The sequence below is a fragment of the Leuresthes tenuis genome, unplaced genomic scaffold (genome assembly GCF_036924035.1).
Source record: "Leuresthes tenuis unplaced genomic scaffold, fLeuTen1.0.hap1 SCAF_15, whole genome shotgun sequence".
Classification (NCBI taxonomy): Eukaryota; Metazoa; Chordata; class Actinopteri; order Atheriniformes; family Atherinopsidae; genus Leuresthes; species Leuresthes tenuis.
In genome coordinates, this window is record NW_027325369.1 from 350,781 (window position 1) to 371,196 (window position 20,416).

Here is a 20,416-nt window from a genome sequence, read left to right on the forward strand (position 1 = left end):
TGTCTGCAGGTGAATTTGAGTTGTCTTACAGGTGGCTTCTGTGTTTCAGGTATGTGTGGTGCCTGGATTTTAAAGGAGGACTGTTCTGCAGCACTTTACCTGAAACTGGCCTCAGCTGGCAGCGCTTTGAGGACAATGTCCACCAGGTGGCGATATCGCCTTCAGGTGAGCTGCCGACACGTCCACCTTCCATCACTGATGGAATGATGATGATGATGCTGACTGCATGCATCTGATCAGGTAACCTGCTGTGGAAGGTGGAGCAGAAGAGCATGACAGCGTTCGCTTGTGCTAAAGTTTCGGTCAAAGGAAAACGCCACTGGTATAAAGCTGTAGAGCAAACAAGCTTCGTCGCTCTGAGTGATGACTCGGCGTGGATCATCGGGACCAACGGGGATCTCTATCTGCAAACAGGTAACTTTCTTCCTTCTTCATTCTCAACCAAATCACAGACAACATGATTTGCAGAACTCGGGGTTCTGCCCTCAGACTTGTTTAGGTGTTTCCTTTTGTGTATGGAGGCCAGTAAAAGGAAGGACTGACTGGGTCCAGCGAGTCTCAAAGGCAGTAAAGTCTCTGCTGCACGCTCAGTGTGTCTTAAAATGCAAAACTCTGATCCGGTGTAAAACCACAGAGAACACAATAATGAATACATGTATGCACACAGGTTTTCCTTCATGATGACAGGTCATTCAGACTGTCTGGGGTGGTTTTCTGGGCATTCTGGAGGACTTAAGGCAGGGTGGGACAGCAGCCTGGGACAGGGACTGCTTGAAGAGTCTCACATTTGATTCACACAGTCTTTGAGCACCTGTCCAGCTACTTTCCTGGGGTTCGCCTTCCTCATCACCCACTTCACCTCACACTCTTCTACAATAAGTGTGATGTAGTTTCCGCTGTGGTGGAGCACAGAAGGGGCTCAGCTCCTCTGCCAGCGAGCTGGTGATGTGCTGGACACCCTCAGAAAAAACAAGATTTTACAAATCATGATCAAATCTACAGCCTCTCTTACGGTGCACACACCCAGTTATGGTGCTTCAGGACCGTTTTATGACTCAGTCTAATTATTTCTACCCAAACCAACCTCCTGGATGCTTTCTGTTGTTGATAGAAATGACTCATAGATATCAACGTGTCTCATTCACCTGAAAGCTACTTAACACGCAGTTATGACTGTAAACCATCACTGAAGCTGTGTGGCTGGGAGTGGAAGCTGCTTGCAAAAGCTGGAGCTGTTTATGGGATGTCTCGTCTCTGTGTGACCAGCAGGTGTCACCCTGCTGCTGTGTTTAATGGGGATTGTTTTTTGTGTTATAAGGGTTGTGTTATAGAGGTTGGAAGGGGTCACAAGGTCAGACGGGTGATGCTGTAATGGCCCATGACAGAATGAGCTCTTATTAGGCCCCAGTTCTGTGTTGTGAAAAAAGCTTCTGACTCTTTAAACTGTGAGCTCTCCGACTGCTGGTGGGACAGCGGAGAAGGATTTTACACAACCCACCTAAAAGGATTCAGTTGTTTTCACTTTCATCGTTTTACTGAGGTTTCAAATGTAAAAGGTGAAAAATATTTTCAGTATTTTTTATGCAGCATAAACAGAAAGGTGGAAACTGATGGTCCTCAGAAGGTAGTTGGGCTGAGGGGGAGGTGCTACCATAGTAACAGCCGTGTTTGTTTCAGGTCTGAGCGTGGAGCGTCCGTGTGCTCGGTCAGTGAAGGTGGACTCTCCCTGCGTGTTCAGCCAGGTGTGTGTGAGAGGAGGCGTGGTCTGGGCTCTGAGTGAACACAAGGCCTTGTTCTACAGAGAAGGACTGAACAGCTACTGCAGCGAGGGAGAGGGCTGGAAGTACGACACCGTCAGGTACTGCTGCTGCAGGACAGATGTGAGACTGCTCCAGTCCTGTTTCATTCATCCAATCCACCACGAGAGCTAGTTTTAGCACTCTTTGTCAAGAGAAACTGGTCAAAGACGAAAGCAGGAAGAGGCAGAGAACAAACATCTGCAGAAAGGATCATCAGAGCACAAGTGAAAGGAGAGAAAGACAGACTTCATGACATGAGACCACAGGGAGAAGTTTTTATTGGATTTCATTAGTTATAACCCTCAAAAGACATTTCCTCAAAAAAAGAAATAATTCAGTGTGTTTTTATTTGTGTAAAATCAGAAACAGAAATATGTGCACCAATTGCTGTGTGGGAAGCAGGTTTTACGCATCTCTTCACACTGAGGTCAGAAATTACAGAATGAATAACAACTACAAATACATCTTTATTTTTAATGTAATATGTAATATTTTTAACCTACTCCATGTAGCATTGCACCTGCTACATGTAGCATTGCAATGTAGCACTGCTCTGTGTAACACTGCTCCATGTAGCACTGCTCCAGCTCAATGTAGCACTGCTCCAGCTCAATGTAGCACTGCTCCGCCTGCATGAACCAGACATGGTCAGACATTTCCATGAATGAAAACAATTCATCCTCAGCTGTAGGAAAGTCAACACTGCACTCTGACTTTCTTACACTGGTCTAAATCCAGTGTCTTTTGTCTTTTTGTCTTTAGCCGCAGTCTGTAAAGCCTTAACTTATTTTTCTGTTCTTACGGGTTATGTGGAGACCAAATGGTGGGTTTAAACTGCTTTTTGAGGGTTAGACCTTTTGTTCATGTTGATCCTGATGATAACTACAAAGTGATAGATAATTACATAATCAAGTTCAAACTACCTGGATATGTCAAATGCAGCACTACTCAGCAGAAGGGGAGGAAAAGTCTGTCTTAAAAGACACAAAAGTGTACCTTAAGGAGTTCATCATCGTGTGTGTGGTTCTGTTGCAGTGAGGCTCAGGGTCTGGAGCTGATATGCGTTGCTCTGGGAGATGGAGGGACAGCCTGGGCACTAGACACCAGCGGCAGCCTCTGGTTTCGAACTGGCATCTGTTCTTCCAAACCACAGGGCGAGGACGACCACTGGTGGCAGGTACGCTGATTGTAGTGTAAGGACAGATATGTGCTGGGGATATTTGGGCTGAGCATCCTCTTGTTCAAAGAGCTGTGTGACTTTCAGACTTGGTTTCGAGGTTCAGGTGAAACTGGGTGAACACAAAGGTGTTCTGGCTTCATAGCTCAGCTGCTCCTGTCTCCCCATCAGATCAGCATTTCGGACTACGTGGTCTTCGATCAGGGCAGTCTTTTCCAGACGCTGCTGCAGGCTACACAGAGCGTTGCCACGGTAACCCGGGCCCCTGTGGAGCGGGTGGTTGCCTTCCTGTCGCAGTATTCTCAGTGCCAGCCGAGCCTGGTCAGCGCTAATGCCAGTGGAGTCTGGGTGGCATCAGGACGGAACCAGCTGCACCTGGCCCGCGGCAGCCTTGTGGGTCAGTAGAGTCCAGTAGAGTCCAGTAGAGTCCAGTAGAGTCCAGTAGAGTCCAGTAGAGTCCAGCAGAGTCCAGTAGAGTCCAGTAGAGTCCAGTAGAGTCCAGAAGAGTCCAGTAGAGTCCAGTAGAGTCCAGTAGAGTCCAGTAGAGTCCAGAAGAGTCCAGTAGAGTCCAGTAGAGTCCAGTAGAGTCCAGTAGAGCTGCGCTGCAGTTTTGCATGAAAGCCCATTTCAGTCGAAATGAAAGAAGTAAATAAATACTTAATAAATGAATATGCCCATGAAATGAAGAGAAAAATAAAACCATGGTTTAAAGTTTTCATGAATCATTTATTTATTCCTTTTTTTTTTAATGCTACACTTTCGTTGTGTTTTAGGAACAAACATCAGGATTAAAGTAAAATACATTTGTTCAGGTTAAGTCATCAATTCATGTTCACATGAGGATGAATAAAAGTTGCTGTCCACTGAAAACTTTATTTCATTTCTTTTGACGACCTCCAATCAGAGGTCGGTGGTTTGATCCCCGGCTTGCCTGGACCACCGAGACTAGACAAGCACTTTATGGATAAAGTCCATTCACCATGTATTTCATGGGCATGTTAACTGATGTTTTTATTGATTTGGATGAAAAAACTGTAGCTGTAATTTGTTTTTCTCAGCGGGTGTGTGTGTTTGGTTCCTGCAGGAACCTTCTGGCAGAACGTTGTCCCAAGAGGAACGGTCTCAGCCACCAGGTGGACCTTCATCACATCCTCATGTGTGCCTCATAAAGAAGGTACCACACACACACACACACACACACACACCCTGACCTGTGCACCTGCCTGCAGTGAACCTCAGCAGTCTGTGTGTGTGTGTGTGTGTGTGTGTGTGTGTGTGTGTGTCAGGCACATTTCTGTGGTTGGCTCAGAGCAGGAAGGATCTGTTCTGCGTTTGGGATCAGGATGGAGAGCTCCGCCCTTCCTCTGTCCCTCTACCACCTGAGGTAAAAGCACCTTCTGTTTCCACACACACACACACACACACACACTGGAGGTCTTAAATGTGGACCGGTCAGAACACAGATGTTCACAACATTCACTCTTCTTGTGGAGATTTTCCACCCAGGCCCCCAATAAAATCTGAAACATTGTCTGAATGTGTCAGTGAATATTCCGGAGATGGTGTTTTCCTCACTGATCTATCACTGACAGACGTGCACACGCTGCTTCACACGTACGCAGCTTCTTGTCACACGTGAAATGCAATCTGCACGTAACAAATCTCTCTGCTTATTTCCTGTATGGGGCTTTCCACTCATCGGCCCTTTTGTTGGTACACGTTCACTTTCTTTCCTGCACCTCCCTCACATCTCCCCCCCTGAAAGTCTCCTGCTGTGGAACACTGTGGCCCATACATTCTCCCAAACATTTCAATTCAATTCAATTCAGTTTTATTTATAAAGCGCCAGATTACAACAAGTACAACATATAGAGCCAATTCAAAATAATCTCCTAGCTAAGGAAACCAACAGATTGCACCGAAACTTGTCTTCAGTCCAATCTCCCGTCCTGAGCCTGAGGGACTGTGGAAAGGAACGACTCCCTTTTAACAGGAAGAAACCTCTGGCAGAACCAGACTCAGGAAGGAACCTCTGGCAGAACCAGAACCAGGAAGAAACCTCTGGCAGAACCAGAACCAGGAAGAAACCTCTGGCAGAACCAGGAAGAAACCTCTGGCAGAACCAGAACCAGGAAGGGTGTCCATCCGCCTCGACCAGCTGGGGTTTGAGAGGACAGAAAAGAGGGAAAAGAGGGGGGAAAAACACCATAACGCCATTCAAAGGATACCTGTTGGAACAGGGAAACACAAGTTAATAATCCCAATAATGTCACATATACATAAAATCATTTGAGAAATTAAACAGGGGGAAAAAGAGAGCAAAGTGAGGAAAGGTGTGACAGATGAGGTCCCCCAGCAGTCTAAACCTTTAGCAGCTTAACTATGGGATGTTTCAGGATTACCTGAGCCATCCCTAACTATAAGCTTTATCAGAAAGGAAAGTTTTAAGCCTAATCTTAAAAGTGGAAAGGGTGTCTGCTTCATTTCATGGTGTTTATGAGTGGAAATCCCTTAAATCTACTGCTCTCCAGTCGGTGTGATGGTTGACGTGTGCTTCTCTGATTTCAGGTGGAGTTGACTCATTTGTCCGCCTGCCGTGATGCTTTGTGGGGTCTGGACAGTCATGGCCGAGTCAGCATTCGAACACTGTCTCCATCTTGTCCCACTGGTCTGCACTGGACCCCCCTGGACCTCAGCCAGCTCGGTATGTTCACAGTAAAACGGCTCAACACTGTTTTCAAACCATGCTCAGCTGGTCCTTTAATGGTTTTTATTCGTGGTCTTTGACTGTGGGACATTATGTTTCTGTCCGCTTTTATCCAGAGCGGATATAACATTACATAACATTACAGCTAACGTCAAAGCTAACAGTCAGCTGCGTGGAAGGAGGTGACAGGTGATGGTGTGCAGGAATACTATTATTCACATCCGCTCAGTTCCCCTTTCTTCATTTCACTTTTTGTCATAATTCCTCGTCAGGAGCCTCCAATCAACTGTGAGCATTGATGAGGTGCTTTGTGTTGACCGGAGCTGGGGAGGGTAATATTAAAGGTCATTCATTCCCAGGTGGAATGATATTTCTGAGGATGACTGAACTCTACAACAAGTGTATGCACAGAGGAGGATTTGAATTGTTTTGTATCACACTCCATTTCCAGCTTTAGTGGCCACATAAACTTTGTAAGGATCTTCCATCCTGTTTTAGATCTGAGGGCCTGTGAAGCTTAAAAAGCAGCCAAACAAACAGCTGTCCTTACAGAGCAGGAATGTCCTGACTGTTCCAAACCACGATCCAGACATGTATACAGTGTCAGCTGTTTCCCTCCGTCACACTAACACTCTCAGGTTATGTAATTCAGTGTCTGTTGTAACCTGACTGGTAGGTTAGATCTGTTTTTAGCTCATCTGCCCTTCTCACTATCAGAGAGCACATGACGTGTTCTCACTTACTCCACAGAAAAGGAGTCTGTTGATGTCAAAGTGAATCCAAACTGTATCCTCTTTCAGCAGCTTATTATTCAGTTTGATCAAACACAGGTTTAGTCTCAGAGCAGCAGTGGTGACAGCTGTCCTTTCCAGGCAAAGTTGTTCCAGAGAACCCAAGCTGACACCTGAAAGAGACAGACTTCTCTGTGGATAGACCTCCTCTCACAGAGGACAAACGCACAGCTCCATGTCCACTGACGAGGCTTCTGACAGCAGTGTCTGGAGACAGCTGGGTGGAGGAGCTCCATCAATGCTGCAGTCAATGACTCTTACTCAAGTGGACCAGAACCAGCACAGTGACTGCCTGGAACATGGAAACAGCTCTTCTAGCCGTTTCCACATTCTCGCAGATCAGTGAGGTCATCAGGGTCAGTGTGGGGGTCTTGCTCCTCGGTATAACCTGAGCCACAGCTGGTGTGTTGGTCTGGAGCTTCGTGGTGCTGTAAGGAGGTTTCAAGAGGAGTAAGTCCTCGTCTGAAGAGGCTAACAAGGATTCTCCAATATGACTATGATCCCAGACATGCAGCCACCATCACTCAGACACATTTAGCTTCTGCAGCTGTGGAGAGTCCAAGTGTTTTTGGTTTGTATACGTGAAGCAGGTCTGCTCAGATTCTACAGTTCGACAGTAACGCCAAGTTCCTCATTTCAAGTGCTTTTGGGGTTAGGACCCCAGGATTTAGCTGCTGTAGCTCATGAACCATCTCATCAGGACTCTGGCTGCAGCATTGGATCAGCTTTTCAGAGCCTCTGGGACTTAAAATCAGAGACCAATGTAGGCTGTAGTGACAGCGGTCCTCGGGGGGGTGTCTAAGGTTTCACACGCCCATGCAAAATGGCATCTGTGTTACAGGAAGTGTTCGTCTGGTCGGTGTCAGCTGCGGCAGTCAGAACGTCTGGGCCGTGGACAGTCGAGGAGTCGTTTATTTCAGAGTCGGAACCCAGCCTCTCAATCCCAGCATGATGCTGCCAGCCTGGATCCACTTAGAACCTCCTGTGCAGGTAACACAGCCGTCTCCACCTACATCCAAAACGCTTGTATTACCTGTCCAGGTAATTGTGATGTCATATCTCTGCAGCCAATAGGAGTGCAGCTGGTCAGCGTTCAAACGAGTCCAAACGATCGTCTTCTCTGGGCGTTGGACAACAGAGGAAGTGTCTTTGTCAGGACTGGACTCAGTGACGAGATGCCTGTTGGGACAGGCTGGGAGCTGATCCCAGGTACTGGTGTACGTTTTGTATCCACCGTGTCCTGAGCGCTCGCCGTTTTCCTGCAGTGTGTAACCTGTGTGTGTGTGTCTGCAGGGCTGGCAGTCAGTCAGCTGGTCCTCAGCTCTCGGACTGTGTGGGTTCGGTGTGTAAACGGAGATCTGGCTCGACGGTACGGCATCTCTGACAAAAACCCAGCTGGAGACTACTGGAAGAAGATCCCAGGGAACGCAAACTGGTTTACTGGTGAGAACAGCTTAAAGAAACAGAGTTCATATTCATCCTATATGGTGAGAGTGAATTGTAAGTGGTTAGGGCCGTTTGTCCTGGGTGATGGACTCACACACACTGACAGCTTTGTACTTTGACACTGGTGTCTGTCGGCCATCTTCACACAGTGAATGTAACATTTCTGCACCAAAAAGCCCTTCATTGAAGATTTGAATTGGTTCATTTTCAGCTAAATAAGTTTCTAAAAGTGCTGACATAAGTTCTACACATGAGTATATGGTCTATGGGATTTGTTAGGTTCTTTGTTCCCATTTTTGACCTCTTTAGTTTTCATTCATTGTGATTCAAATTGGGACTGTGTTTGGGATGTGATCATTCGTGATCAGACACACATGGTGCATTTTAGATGAACTTGAATGCAGCGGTGCTGCAGAACCACATCATCTGCAAAGCCCTGAGGTTCCCAGATCAGATGCTCTCCTCTCCCTGACTACACTTCAAGGCTCCATCCAACAACACCACAAACAGTAGCCATGACAACGGGCAGCCCTGCCAGAGTCCAGGACACACCATGTACAAGCTGGACTTAGTTTAATACATGGAACTAATATCCTGCAACAGTGACTCTGGTATCCTCACAGAGTCCACCACAGAACACACCACAGAACACACCACAGAACACGGTAATAAGCGTGTTGGGAACACAGCTCTGACCAGTTTTGTAACCATCTTCACCTTGTGTCGGCTGCTGTATTTCGCTGTATTTTGACCAATGTTTTGTACGTTCTGTTTCCTATTTATAGTGAATTAATGCACCGTACAGTGACTGAAACACTGTAAACAACTGACTCAGAGTAGAGGACAGTTAGAGAGCAGGCCAGGAGTGGCCCTGTTCCACACCTGTTGTCCACTGGTCTGTTAGCTCACTGTAAATGTATTTCACTGTTGGTTTCACCAGGGTGGCTGTTTTTCCTTCCCCGTCCCGTTCCCCCCTCCCTCGTCTCCTTTTGGACCCCCTGCCACAGCAGCACTGTTGGTTTTGTTTGATAAAGTTTATTATTTTCATTTCTAACTCTTCCTCATCACAGCTCTCTCGGGTGCATCTGTCTCTCTGTGCAGTTACTCCAGAAGATGAGTTGTGGGCGGTGACTCTGGTTGGTGGGTTGTCCCGTCGGCTGACGAAGCTCCTCCCACAGACACCGAGCAGACCCCGCTCCTGCAGCCCTGCTGTCGGAGGGGATGATATTGATGAAGAATGGGAGCTGATCTGACCCGTGTCGTCTCTGTTTGGTGTTGGTCAGTAATCTGGATTCATCTTGAAAGGCCCTGTGATGTCACAGCGACTAAACTTCCAGTCAACAGACTTCTCTCTGGAGCAGACAGGACTGTGGCTGTGATGTCACAGCTGGACCGACACTGAACAAGCAGATGACATCACTTCCTGTGACAGCCACCATACGTGGAGCCGTGGTGACAGCTGGGAAACGGAGTGAACTTTATTTTATTTTTGTATTAACAGGAAGCACTTTAAGGTGGCGAGGGAACACATCCTTACTGAGACGGCTTCACGCCGTCTCACTGGTTTCTTATTGGTTGGAACTTTGCTCATATATATATATATTCCTGCCCAGTTCAAACTTTAGCTTTAGATATAAAAGCCCCCCCCCCCCTCGGCTCCAGAGCACTTAGATCCGTTTTGGTGCAGTCAGACGGAAACCATCCGGTCCAGTTCAAACTGTGCCGTCACTCTGTTAAAGCTGGATGTGCTTGCATGTTAGTGCATGTCCCGCTGTGCACTACCGACACATTTTTCTCTACGTTGTTCTGGCTTTCACTTTGAGTTCCCTTTGTTTTTAAATTGAATTTGAATTTGTCTCAGAAGTTCAACACATTTGTTGCTTTGGATGTGGCCTCAGAGAGACTTTAGTTCATATGTAAAAGCTTTTATTGTGAAGTATCCTGAGGTGCTTCTCAGTTCCATATGAGGACATCAAAGAGACATTTGACTGAGCTAATATTAACAGTTCAACTCACTCAGCACATTTCCTTCAGTGAGTCTTTTTAGTTTCTTTTCATATTTTGATTTTGTATTAGCTTCATGCTAAAGTGGTATTTCAAAGGGACATTTTATCTTACTGAAATGAAATCATTCTGTCATTGTTTCCTCTTCTCTGAGTTTAATTAAACGCACTGAATAACCTCCTGATCTGCTCTGTTTTTATCAGGACTGAACAGGATCCAGTAAGATGCCTCACTACGCTCAGAACATGTGAAAGCAAAAAGTTGACTCATTTCTCTTGTGTGATTAATTGTGCTGCTTTTCAGTGTAAGAGCTCCACCCAATGGAACTAACGTAGAAAAGCTTGGTTTGGTGAAGAAATGACGAAATCTCAAACTGGATTTACAACCAAACTTGGACCTTGATGGACTCTGATGATCCACTGTGGTAGAAAATGGATCTGGGATGGGGTTTCTATCTGAAGGACTAAAATAAAACACAGGAAGGACCTTTAAACAGCTCATCTTGTTGTTTCCACATAAAGGTGTCAGCTGGATGTTTGAACTGTAAACTCACTTATTGAATTAATAAAGACATTAAAACACTGAAAGTGGACATGACATGATTCATTCCAGTCATTTAGTTCTGGATCTTTGGTACCTCTGGACTAGCTTTGCATGCGTCAGAACTCCAAATAGTTTGTAATAAGTTCAGAACAATCGGAGGACCGGGCTCAAGTGTGCTCTGATTGGCTGGATTTCTGGAGGTTTGCCGAGGGGGCGGGTAAAGGTTTGAATGTGACTTATGAACAATACTCCAGTAGACTTAAGATTTGTGACCCTTTAGTGTAAAAGTGCCTTAAAACATGAAGTGGAGCCAACATATCCAACCCTGCTCCTACTGTTTGCTGGCCAGGAAATACTTGATGTTTGGGAAAGCCTGACACGGTCAGCTGTCCTTCACCACCGAAAACAAAGTACTCCTCACTGAAAAATACGACAGATCACTCTTCCTTACAGTGGGATCATTTCCACTTTTAAAACTGGTTAACGTTCCTACTCGAGCTGGAGAACTCCAGGTGGAGTGAAAGAGTTTAGATATTGGATAAAAGCAGTGCATAAAAAGACTAAAACGTGTGTAATATACCACCTATTTGAGCTTTGTCTGATGTTTAAGGTGACGATACATCATTTTAACACTGCAGAAAACACAGAAAGACATGCCATGACACCTTGAAGCAGCATGAAGTTATTCATCACCATCAGTCATTATTTGACCCAGTTTGGCCCCTGGCATCAGACAAAAAGCACTGCATATATATATAGAGAGAAATAAGAACACTGTAGGGATGTTTCTGTGAATAGATTCATGTAAAGTACTTCATAGAAGAAGAGGAGACATCGAGGATGCAGAGCAGGAACAAAATAGAGAAAAAGTAAGAGGAAGGTTGATACATTTTTGGGAAAGGTGACATCTATGGCAGATAAAATGTAGCTCTACTCAGACCATAAATGGGCAGACAGAGACTGCAGACAGAGCAGTAACAGCAAAGCAGGAGGATTGCAGAGCTTGTTAAGGACAGAATCCTGGACATGTCATGGAGTGTCTCTGGGCTTCAGTATAATTCGAGGGTCAATGTGTTTTTGTCACTGACTCGCTAAGATTTTTATTGTAAGAGTCTAAAAACATGAGGCTTCGGCTTCCTGCAGAGCGGCGTGTGTTGAACATGTAACCCAAACCACACATTAGAAATAACAACACTTTATTATTAAAGTCAGAACTCTGGAAGAACTGCCAGTTTCACACATCAGGACACTGGATGGTTCAATAAAACAGTGCAGCTGCAGGCTCATCAGCTGAGAATATGAGCGCTGCTCTGAAGAACTGCGACAGGATCCAAGCTCGAAGTCTGATTCAAATCTGGACTTTGTTTTCTGTCATTTAGGTCAGAAAAATTGAACAGACTTCAGTTAATAAAACAGAGAAGACGTGTGAGAAACTTAGTTTCCTCGCGCTCCACGTCTCCTCCGGTTTAACATGAACCTGTAACTTCAGCTTCTGCTCCTTCCGGATCCTCCTGGTCCTTCAGTCTGACTACTTTCATGTTTGCTAAAAGTCTATTTACATTTTATTTACATCGTCCTCAAACGGCACAACCCAAGCGTCCCTTAGAGTCGTTTCCATGGTAACAGATAAGGTCAGTGGCAGATGTGCGGCTGCAAGAAGTCTGGTAGCGAGCTGATCGGGTCCGATCCAGACTGGGCCAAACAGCGGAGCGCCTGCAGCAGGAGGGGGGGTGGGGACAGACCACACAGCCAGCTGAACACCTGTTTTCCCAGCAGGCTTTGCCAGCGCTGCGGCTCGTCCTGCAGGCAGCGCGGCAGCGGAGGTTTGGACAGGAAGAGCAGCAGAAAGTCGAGGCACCGCTGAGCTTGGAGCCGCTCCGACGGATCACAGGAGATGAGTCTATGCAGCGCGACGTCCAGGCCATCGGGACGTGCGCCTTGAACCAGGAGCAGCAGCAGACAGTTGGGCTGCGACAGCTCCACGGCCAGCTGCACCGCAGTCTTTCCTGCGTCTGCAACATGAGCGCAGCCGCCGCTGCTGTCAAGGTACAGCCGCCGCTCCTTCTGCTCGCTGCAGTCCTTCAGAGCTTCCACCATCATGCTGAGGATTGCCACTCGGTTGTAGCGAACTGCCACATTCAGGTGCGGTGCGCCGCTGCCGTGGCAGCAGCAGAAGTTGCAGCGCGGCGCTCTGAGCGCGCTCGCTGAATACCTGTTGAGTAGGTAGCGTGCGTAGTCCTGGTGGTCGTGCACGAGTGCATACAGCAACGCTTCAGATGGCAGGAAGGCTCTTGGGCGTCCATCGTCCCAGCAGAACACTTCCATGGTGCGCATGTCTTCCAGCAGCCAGACTGGCAGCTGCTCCCGGACCGCGCAGTAGAAGGAGAAGGCTGTGCGCTCACAGTGCCGCTGAGACGGTGACAGAGATGCGCAGTCGAGCTGAGAGGACACCCGCCACGGCATAACTGTTCACAGCTGAAGACACCTGAGGATACCTGGATCTGCGCCTCTGGGGAGAGGGCCGTGTTTCTGAGACACCCGAACTTTCTGTGCGGCAGAATGCGCTGGTCCTGGTTCACCAGAGTCACGTCTCTCAGTCAAACCCCCGTCCTCAGATCCTGCACACTTTTATAGCTCACTCTGTGGAGCTCCTCCCTCCTTCAGCTCCATGTGTGCATGTGTTTATCAGGCCGGGACAGGAGGACAGGGATCAAGTGTCTCACATAGCGAACATAGTGGTCCTCGCGCTGCTCCAGAAAGCCCCCAAAGAGCACAGTAAACAAAAGTAGAACAAACCCAGTCAGCTTGAACTCTGTTTCAGTTTGTAAATAAGAACATAACTTACTGATTATTTATAGGTTCTTCATGGCCGGAGGGGGGTGGGGAGGGTGATGTAACCACTGACCATGTGGGGGCCAGTGATAACTACTGGGACCAGAGGCTGGTCCAATGAGGCAGAGTCACTGTTGGTGCCAGTTAGGGGTTGGGGTGAAGGTTATGGAGCACATGATTATGGAGTCAGTCAAATATGAAGCTCACACACACCAACAGAGCAGCTGACCGCTAATGTTTATGCTTTTGACAGATGTTTTTATCCAAAGCGACTTGCACTCATATCCCAGGAGGGCAGCTAGTGTAAGGGGGTCTTGCCTAAGGACCCCTACTGGAGGTAGGGGGCAGGATTTGAACCCCAGTCAGTAAAGAAAACACTGTGTTTAGTTGTTACTCTGAAGATAAACCAATCATGTAAAGTCACATTTGAGTTGAAGAGGAGTGAGTGAAAAGAATCCTGCAGAGACAACAAGCTAACGGAGGAAAGTGCACGAACAATGATGAAAATAATGAGAGCAGAAAAACTGCAGCAGGAATATTAGTATTAGCTGTGGGGCAGAGAGGAACTCAAATCCTGTTAAAGGGAGTCGTTCCTTTCCACAGTCCCTCAGGCTCAGGACGGGAGATTGGACTGAAGACAAGTTTCGGTCCAATCTGTTGGTTTCCTTAGCTCGGATATTATTTATTGAATTGGCTCCATATGAATTAATTGGATTATGATTACAATGAATTGAATTCCAATTGGCTTGAATTGGACTTTATTACTTAAGTGCCTTGAGATGACAACTGTTGTAATCTGGCGCTTTATAAATAAAACTGAATTGAAAATTGAAATCTGAATTCCTGGAGCGCTTCCTTTTTCTCTTGTATTATAGTTGTACTGCCACACTGCATGGTGGTGAGGAATCTGCTGATTTGCAGGCTGTTCAACAGTGCAATCTGCTGGTGACTCTTGGTAACGCTGCTTACTTGAAATCCAGCACAGGAATCAGGATGCAAACAAACACACAAAGTCTGTAAAAATGTAGAGTTAATATGCAGGAGACACTCCTCTTGGTCCAGGTCAGTCCTTCAGCCTCAGAGGCAGGGACCAAACACTGGCTCTGATCTGGGGCCTGTACTGTTTAACAGGTTTTTTGGTTATCTGCTTTAAATAACTGTAACAATGGAGATCTCACTCCGCCGCACCATGAGGGCAGCATCGGAAGGTTGATGGTTTGACTCCCGGCCAGTGGCGGTCCTACCTTGTTGTGCGCCCTGGGCGAACCCACCTCTGCTTGCACATGGTGCCGCAGGGAGGTTTTAATTAGCTTCAGCTTGGAAAAAACTCCCTTCTGCCTCAGCTACACTTACAGGAAGGCTCAGACCAATTCTGAGAGCAAGGTAGAGACATTTTTCTAATTTATGATCAAACTTTCTATAGTTTTTAAGTTTTAATGTAAACAGTTAGCTCATAGTGGAACTAATGAAATAAAGCCAATACTTTTTGGCCACACACTGCCTTTATCAGGGCTTAACAATGCAATAAATGTATAAAAGTAGTAGCATAACATCGCTAATGTTGCTACTTAATAATGGCTAATAAACACACTAATTATCTGATTCACTGCATGCATAAAACTCAGAGACACTGACATGACGGCATAGTGCATGCCTTTATCTTTTGTCCTTATCTCTTCTTATTTCCTTATTCTTTTCGTGAACTGGGCACCTGACAGTTTTTTACCTTTTATTTTCCATCCTTCATTTAGAACACACTTGACTTGAGAATCAACTCTGTGGCGGAAAAGCCTCTGACGTAATCTTCTGCTTCTGCGCTGTACGGTCTTAGCTCGCCACATATTGTTGAAAGTAGAAAAACCCACACAGTCTGAAATTAGATGAAACATTTTCTTCTTCTTCGATCCTTCCCTTCATGCACGGTGCGCCCTTCACAGATTGCGCCCTTTCACAGATTGCGCCCTTCACAGATTGCGCCCTTTCACAGATTGCGCCCTTTCACAGATTGCGCCCTTTCACAGATTGCGCCCTGGGCCCATAGCAGAAACCGGCCCTGCTCTCGGCTTCTCTTGAGGAAGACACCGAACCTCATGTTGCTTACCACGAGTCCATGGATGGATGCACAGAAGAAAGCACCGTGTGGTCTATATGTCTAAGACGTGCTGAGTGAATGGGTGAATGTGGCATGTAGTGTTAAAGCTGAGAAAAGTGTTACATATGAACAGTCCAGTTACCATTTAGGACGAGAAAACAAAGTGACAGAAAGATGCTTACAGTGATAGTTTAAAGACAGTTTATCTGTCATCTGTCAGATTACACAATCAGTTTATTAAAATAATGTTATGGCCAAAGTTAATTCACTTTTTTATTGGGTGTTGATAGATACAACTGGAGGGGGGGGGGGGGGACTAATTTTGAATGTAATTAATTGGATTTGATTACAATGAATTGGACTCTAATTGGCTTGAATTGGACTGTATTATTGAAGTGCCTTCAGATGACATTTGTTGTGATTTGCTATATGAATAAACTGAATTAAACTGAATTTAAAGTTGTGTGTAGACACAATTATTTGGTGAACATCTGCCTATCTTTACCTCTGAGAGACTTTGCCTTCTGAGGTGCTTTCTTTCAAACCCCACAGAGGCAGACTTTACCATAAGGCAAAAGGTCAACAATAGTCTTAGGTCAAAAACTATCATGGCCCTGATAAAGTCCCAAGCAGAAGATATTTTATCATAATTCCTTTTCATTATTACTAGGTAATTGTGTGTTTTATGAAAAAATCTAAGTAAGCAAATTGAAAACGAACCAATTTTCCTTGTGAGAAAGTAAGTGTACGAATGATGCAACTGTACAGAGTTAAACTGTCACAGGTTATGTTTTGACATTTATGTTTTCAGTTTCTTTGTTAGGTTTTCAGGTTCTTGTCGTGGGTTTGCATTGCAAACTGTGAAACCACAAAAGGTTTCCCCATTCATTAACACTTTGTTGGATTTCTCCAGGCACGCAACAGGAAAAGGTTTATGCGATTCCTTCTTAGGACATTTAGAAACACTTAGTTTGGATCGCTTCAGCTGTCGAGGTCAGTCTTATGATAATCGTAGTAATATGCAGGGGGTCCGAATGAGTGTGCTGGAACTAAACAGTAAGACAATATGTGCTCCTAGTGGGAGTCGCACAATGAATCTTGCTGTTGCTGATGCAGCCGAGTCATCTGTTATCTATCAGCATCTTTAGTTTGTCACGGCTATACTTTGTTCAGCTCCTCAGTGCTCCACTGGACTATTCTCACAGAACATCTCAAGAACATTGGGCAGCAACCAGGTAGGAATGTAGGGTTGAAGCGGTTTAAGCTGTTTGCTACCAGCTGCCTGAAACTGTGAGTGTGCCAGAAGTGGGATGCAGATGTTTTCTCTACAGCATCTGCCAGGAGATGCCAAGTTTGTTGTAAGCTCCGTTGTGTGGCATGATGTGTCGCTCCAGATAAAAAAGGTGAGTAACAATCTCATTTGAGACAACGAGGGAAGAAATCTCTGATTTCAGATCAGCAATCCTGTAGATATTTCAGGATCATGGATTCAGCTCTGCCCCGTGTGATGTCAGGGACAGAGCTGAGTGCTTGATGTGGAGACGGCCTGGCCGTCAGAGAAGAACAACAAGACAGCGTGAGGATTAAAGAAGAGAGGAAAAACAGCAGAAGAGTGCTGCAATAGAGAGTTTTTCCTCTTGTCACATTAGAAGAAACACTTTCACACATGAAAACCTTCAGTGATGTGTATGGAGTCATACTTAGTCTGTTCCAGTGAAATAATGCCATAGACATCAAAGAAAGTATGGACCTGAGGACCTGATAGGTGCAGTTAGATCCTTTCCCACTCGTGTCACATCACCATTTAAGACGCTTAATTCTATAAATAAGGAGAATATGCAGGACATTTATACAGATCTGAGTAAAGCTCCCAGACTCTCCCTCTCCCTGTGAAAGTAGCTTCAGGTGAGAAAAGTTTCTCATTTCTGAAACTCATTAAAACACACCTTCTTTCAGCTTTGTCACAGGACAGCTTGTCTCCACTTTCCACTGAGCATGAAGTCAGGAAATCACTGGACATGGACTAAGGGTTTGCAAGGTTTGCTGAGATCATGGTTCATGGGGTTAAATTGTCCAACCACAGTGCATCCTCACGTTATGACACACTACTACAACTACCGAGAATCCATGAAAAAGACACAGCATGACTCTGAAAAGTACAGCAACAGCCCAAGAGTCCCTTTGTGTGTTCCATGGCACCCAAGCAAACAAGAAAAATGTGGGAAGAGAAAGAGAAGGGCGAGAAAATGTAGAGGAGGTAAACATGTTTCACAGTAAATCATTATTTTCTATTTTCTAAAAGCAGCCCAGTTGGTGCATGTTAAACTTACTGTTTTGTGATTTTACATCTGTGCTGGGTGAAAAATTGTAAAGAAAAAAGGCAAATAAATGTTCAAAATGGTGAAAAACAGGGAAAATGAGGGGCCAATGCCTGTTATGGCCTCTGATACCCAGTTACTGTTGCTAACTAGTTGCAACATGTTCATCGCACTTTTCCAGCCTTTCGTTGCCCCTGTCCCAACCTAAATGTCTTCTGCTATCAGATTCAAGATGAGCTTTTTTTTTATAGAATATTAAAATGTCTCACTTTTAACCTTTGATATGTTTTCTATGAATAGGCTCCAGCCCACCTGCTACCCGTTTAACGGACTGTCGGTATAGAAAATGGATGGATGGATGTTTTCTATGATTTATTTGGGCTAAAACGTTGATCTATGAGATGAACAAATCATTGCATTCTGTTTATATTCACATTTCATAGAGATAACTTCTTGGAGGGGTTTGGGGTTGTAGCATCTTTTGTAACATCTTTTTATTGTGCACAAGACACACGAGTTCCTATAAAACCGCTGGGCTTTATCTATTTCCACATCTAATGAGACAGAGGGCCTCACCTGCCCATCAGAAATGCAAAAAAAACCAAAAAACAGAGGGAATTCTTGCTATACTATGGCCTGATAATGTTTTTACAACCAGAGACCAGAGGTCAGATAGAAAAAACACTACATGGACATCAGAATCAAAAGATAGTTCCAAATATCTGTCACTTAAATGCATCGCTGGGGCTTCTACTGGATAAGGAGATGAATGATAGGAAAGGACATAAATAAAGGAGCATCTCCACAGTTATCAGAACAGTTCATGAAAGCTCTGATTATGCTGAACCCATTTATGAAGAGTGTTAATATGTGCTCAGTGGATTGTACTTGTGTAGCACTTCTCTAGTCTTGCTGACCTCTCAAAACCCTTTCACTCATACACCAATGGATGCATCCGAGTCAAACCTCCAAGCTTCCAATGGGTAGGCGACTGCTCTTCCTCCTGAGCCACAGCTATCCCACATTTGCTACCATGTTTGTGCTGAAAATATAATGTTAACTGTAGATGTGTAAAGGAAGCTATGTTATCTCGACCTGTCTGCACAGAATGTAAAAAATCATACATTTTATTTTTTATTCATAGGCTCAAAGCCACCTTACGTCACTGTTATAACTAATGAATGACATATTTTCCTTTCTGCATGTCCTCAGTTACAGTTTTGAGTTACATATAATCATGTATGCTCTGTGTCCAACCTTAATTACACATCTGTTGTTCATTTATAAAGACGTGCGCGCTCCCATGGTGGCCTTGGGAGGATCAGATGTAGAGACATAGGTGCTGACCATGAAGTAAGACAAAAAGTTATGAAGGTAGTGACCATGGGGGGAAAATAAAACAGACAGAGGACAAGGGCTCTCCTCAGGAGATGTACACTCATGCTGATACTACAGAATCCAAGCTGGATTGAGCGATGCACAGTTAAAGTTTAAGATAAGAGATAAGATGACAAGAGGAAGCACTCTACTCTGAGGCAGAAGACAGGCAACTAGGCCACCGATTCCAACACTCTTTCTGGCAAACATCTGCGTCCTTGACAACAAGATGGACTTACTTTGTCTGAGGCTTGGAGCTTATTGTGAGATGAGGAGCTGTGCAGTACTTGGTCTGATTGAAACCTGGTTGAGTAACGACATGCCAGACTCAGCCTTGGCCCCACTATTTGGCTTGAGAGTTTACAGCAGTGTTTGTCACCATTGTTTCCATTCCACTGGACACCAGCGATGTGCCGGAGGAGCTACATGATAACATTGGCTTGCTCCAAAACCGGAGGCTCTGTGGTTGCAGGGGACTTTCATCCATAACACTGATGGACACTGACCATGCTGATAAAATCTGGGAAAAGGTATCCTGACCTTTGTTAATGTAGTGAAGCGCCATAGGAGAGGAAAACGTGCACTTGTGCGTCTCTGCTGACCCAGACTTTGCACACATCTCCCTGGTATATTTCTTTCTAGCGTCTGCCTAACAAACCTCAACTCAACCTCAAGATCAGGCTGAAACTTTCCTTTCTGATAAAGTTTATAGTTAGGGATGGCTCAGGTGATCCTGAAACATCCCATAGTTAAGCTGCTATAGGCTTAGACTGCTGGGGGACCTCATCTGTCACACCTTTCCTCACTTTGCTCTCTTTTTCCCCCTGTTTAATTTCAAAATTGATTTTATGTACATGTGACATTATTGTGGTTATTAACTTGTGTTTCCCTGTTCCAGCAGGTATCCTTTGAATGGTGTTATGGTGTTTTTCCCCCCTCTTTTCCCTCTTTTCTGTCTTCTCAAACCCCAGCTGGTCGAGGCGGATGGACACCCTTCCTGGTTCTGGTTCTGCCAGAGGTTTCTTCCCGGTTCTGGTTCTTCCTGAGGTTTCTTCCTGGTTCTGGTTCTGCCAGAGGTTTCTTCCTGGTTCTGGTTCTTCCTGAGGTTTCTTCCTGGTTCTGGTTCTTCCTGAGGTTTCTTCCTGGTTCTGGTTCTGCCAGAGGTTTCTTCCTGGTTCTGTCAGAGGTTTCTTCCTGGTTCTGGTTCTGCCAGAGGTTTCTTCCTGTTAAAGGGAGTCGTTCCTTTCCACAGTCCCTCAGGCTCAGGACGGGAGATTGGACTGAAGACCAGTTTCGGTGCAATCTGTTGGTTTCCTTAGCTAGGATATTA

At 45.4% G+C, this 20,416-nt stretch overlaps 3 protein-coding genes across 5 annotated transcripts in view; 1 reads left to right on the plus strand and 2 right to left on the minus strand.

Annotated features, from left to right (window-relative positions):
• tecpr2 (tectonin beta-propeller repeat containing 2) overlaps positions 1-10,108 on the plus strand; it is a 30,519-nt gene extending 20,411 nt beyond the window's left edge. For all 3 annotated transcript variants that reach the window (XM_072365794.1, XM_072365793.1, XM_072365795.1), the window contains exons 16-27: positions 50-165; positions 241-414; positions 1,678-1,858; positions 2,835-2,976; positions 3,148-3,373; positions 4,061-4,150; positions 4,263-4,360; positions 5,545-5,680; positions 7,316-7,464; positions 7,542-7,683; positions 7,768-7,917; positions 9,022-10,108. In XM_072365794.1, coding sequence (XP_072221895.1) covers positions 50-165; positions 241-414; positions 1,678-1,858; positions 2,835-2,976; positions 3,148-3,373; positions 4,061-4,150; positions 4,263-4,360; positions 5,545-5,680; positions 7,316-7,464; positions 7,542-7,683; positions 7,768-7,917; positions 9,022-9,173 — 1,756 coding nt within the window. In that variant the 3' untranslated portion in view covers positions 9,174-10,108. The remainder of the gene's footprint in view (positions 1-49; positions 166-240; positions 415-1,677; positions 1,859-2,834; positions 2,977-3,147; positions 3,374-4,060; positions 4,151-4,262; positions 4,361-5,544; positions 5,681-7,315; positions 7,465-7,541; positions 7,684-7,767; positions 7,918-9,021) is intronic.
• Positions 1-20,416, minus strand: part of clec14a (C-type lectin domain containing 14A) — a 483,122-nt gene that overhangs the window by 149,082 nt on the left and 313,624 nt on the right. The gene's annotated exons all lie outside the window — the stretch shown is intronic.
• Positions 11,712-13,043, minus strand: ankrd9 (ankyrin repeat domain 9). The gene has a single exon (XM_072365254.1). It carries the CDS (start codon positions 12,928-12,930, stop codon positions 12,100-12,102), a length of 831 nt encoding a protein of 276 aa, XP_072221355.1. The 5' UTR covers positions 12,931-13,043; the 3' UTR covers positions 11,712-12,099.

Bases quoted from the DNA above. Each gene is read 5' to 3' on its own strand.
- ankrd9 (XM_072365254.1), bottom strand. From the start codon at position 12,930: ATGCCGTGGCGGGTGTCCTCTCAGCTCGACTGCGCATCTCTGTCACCG.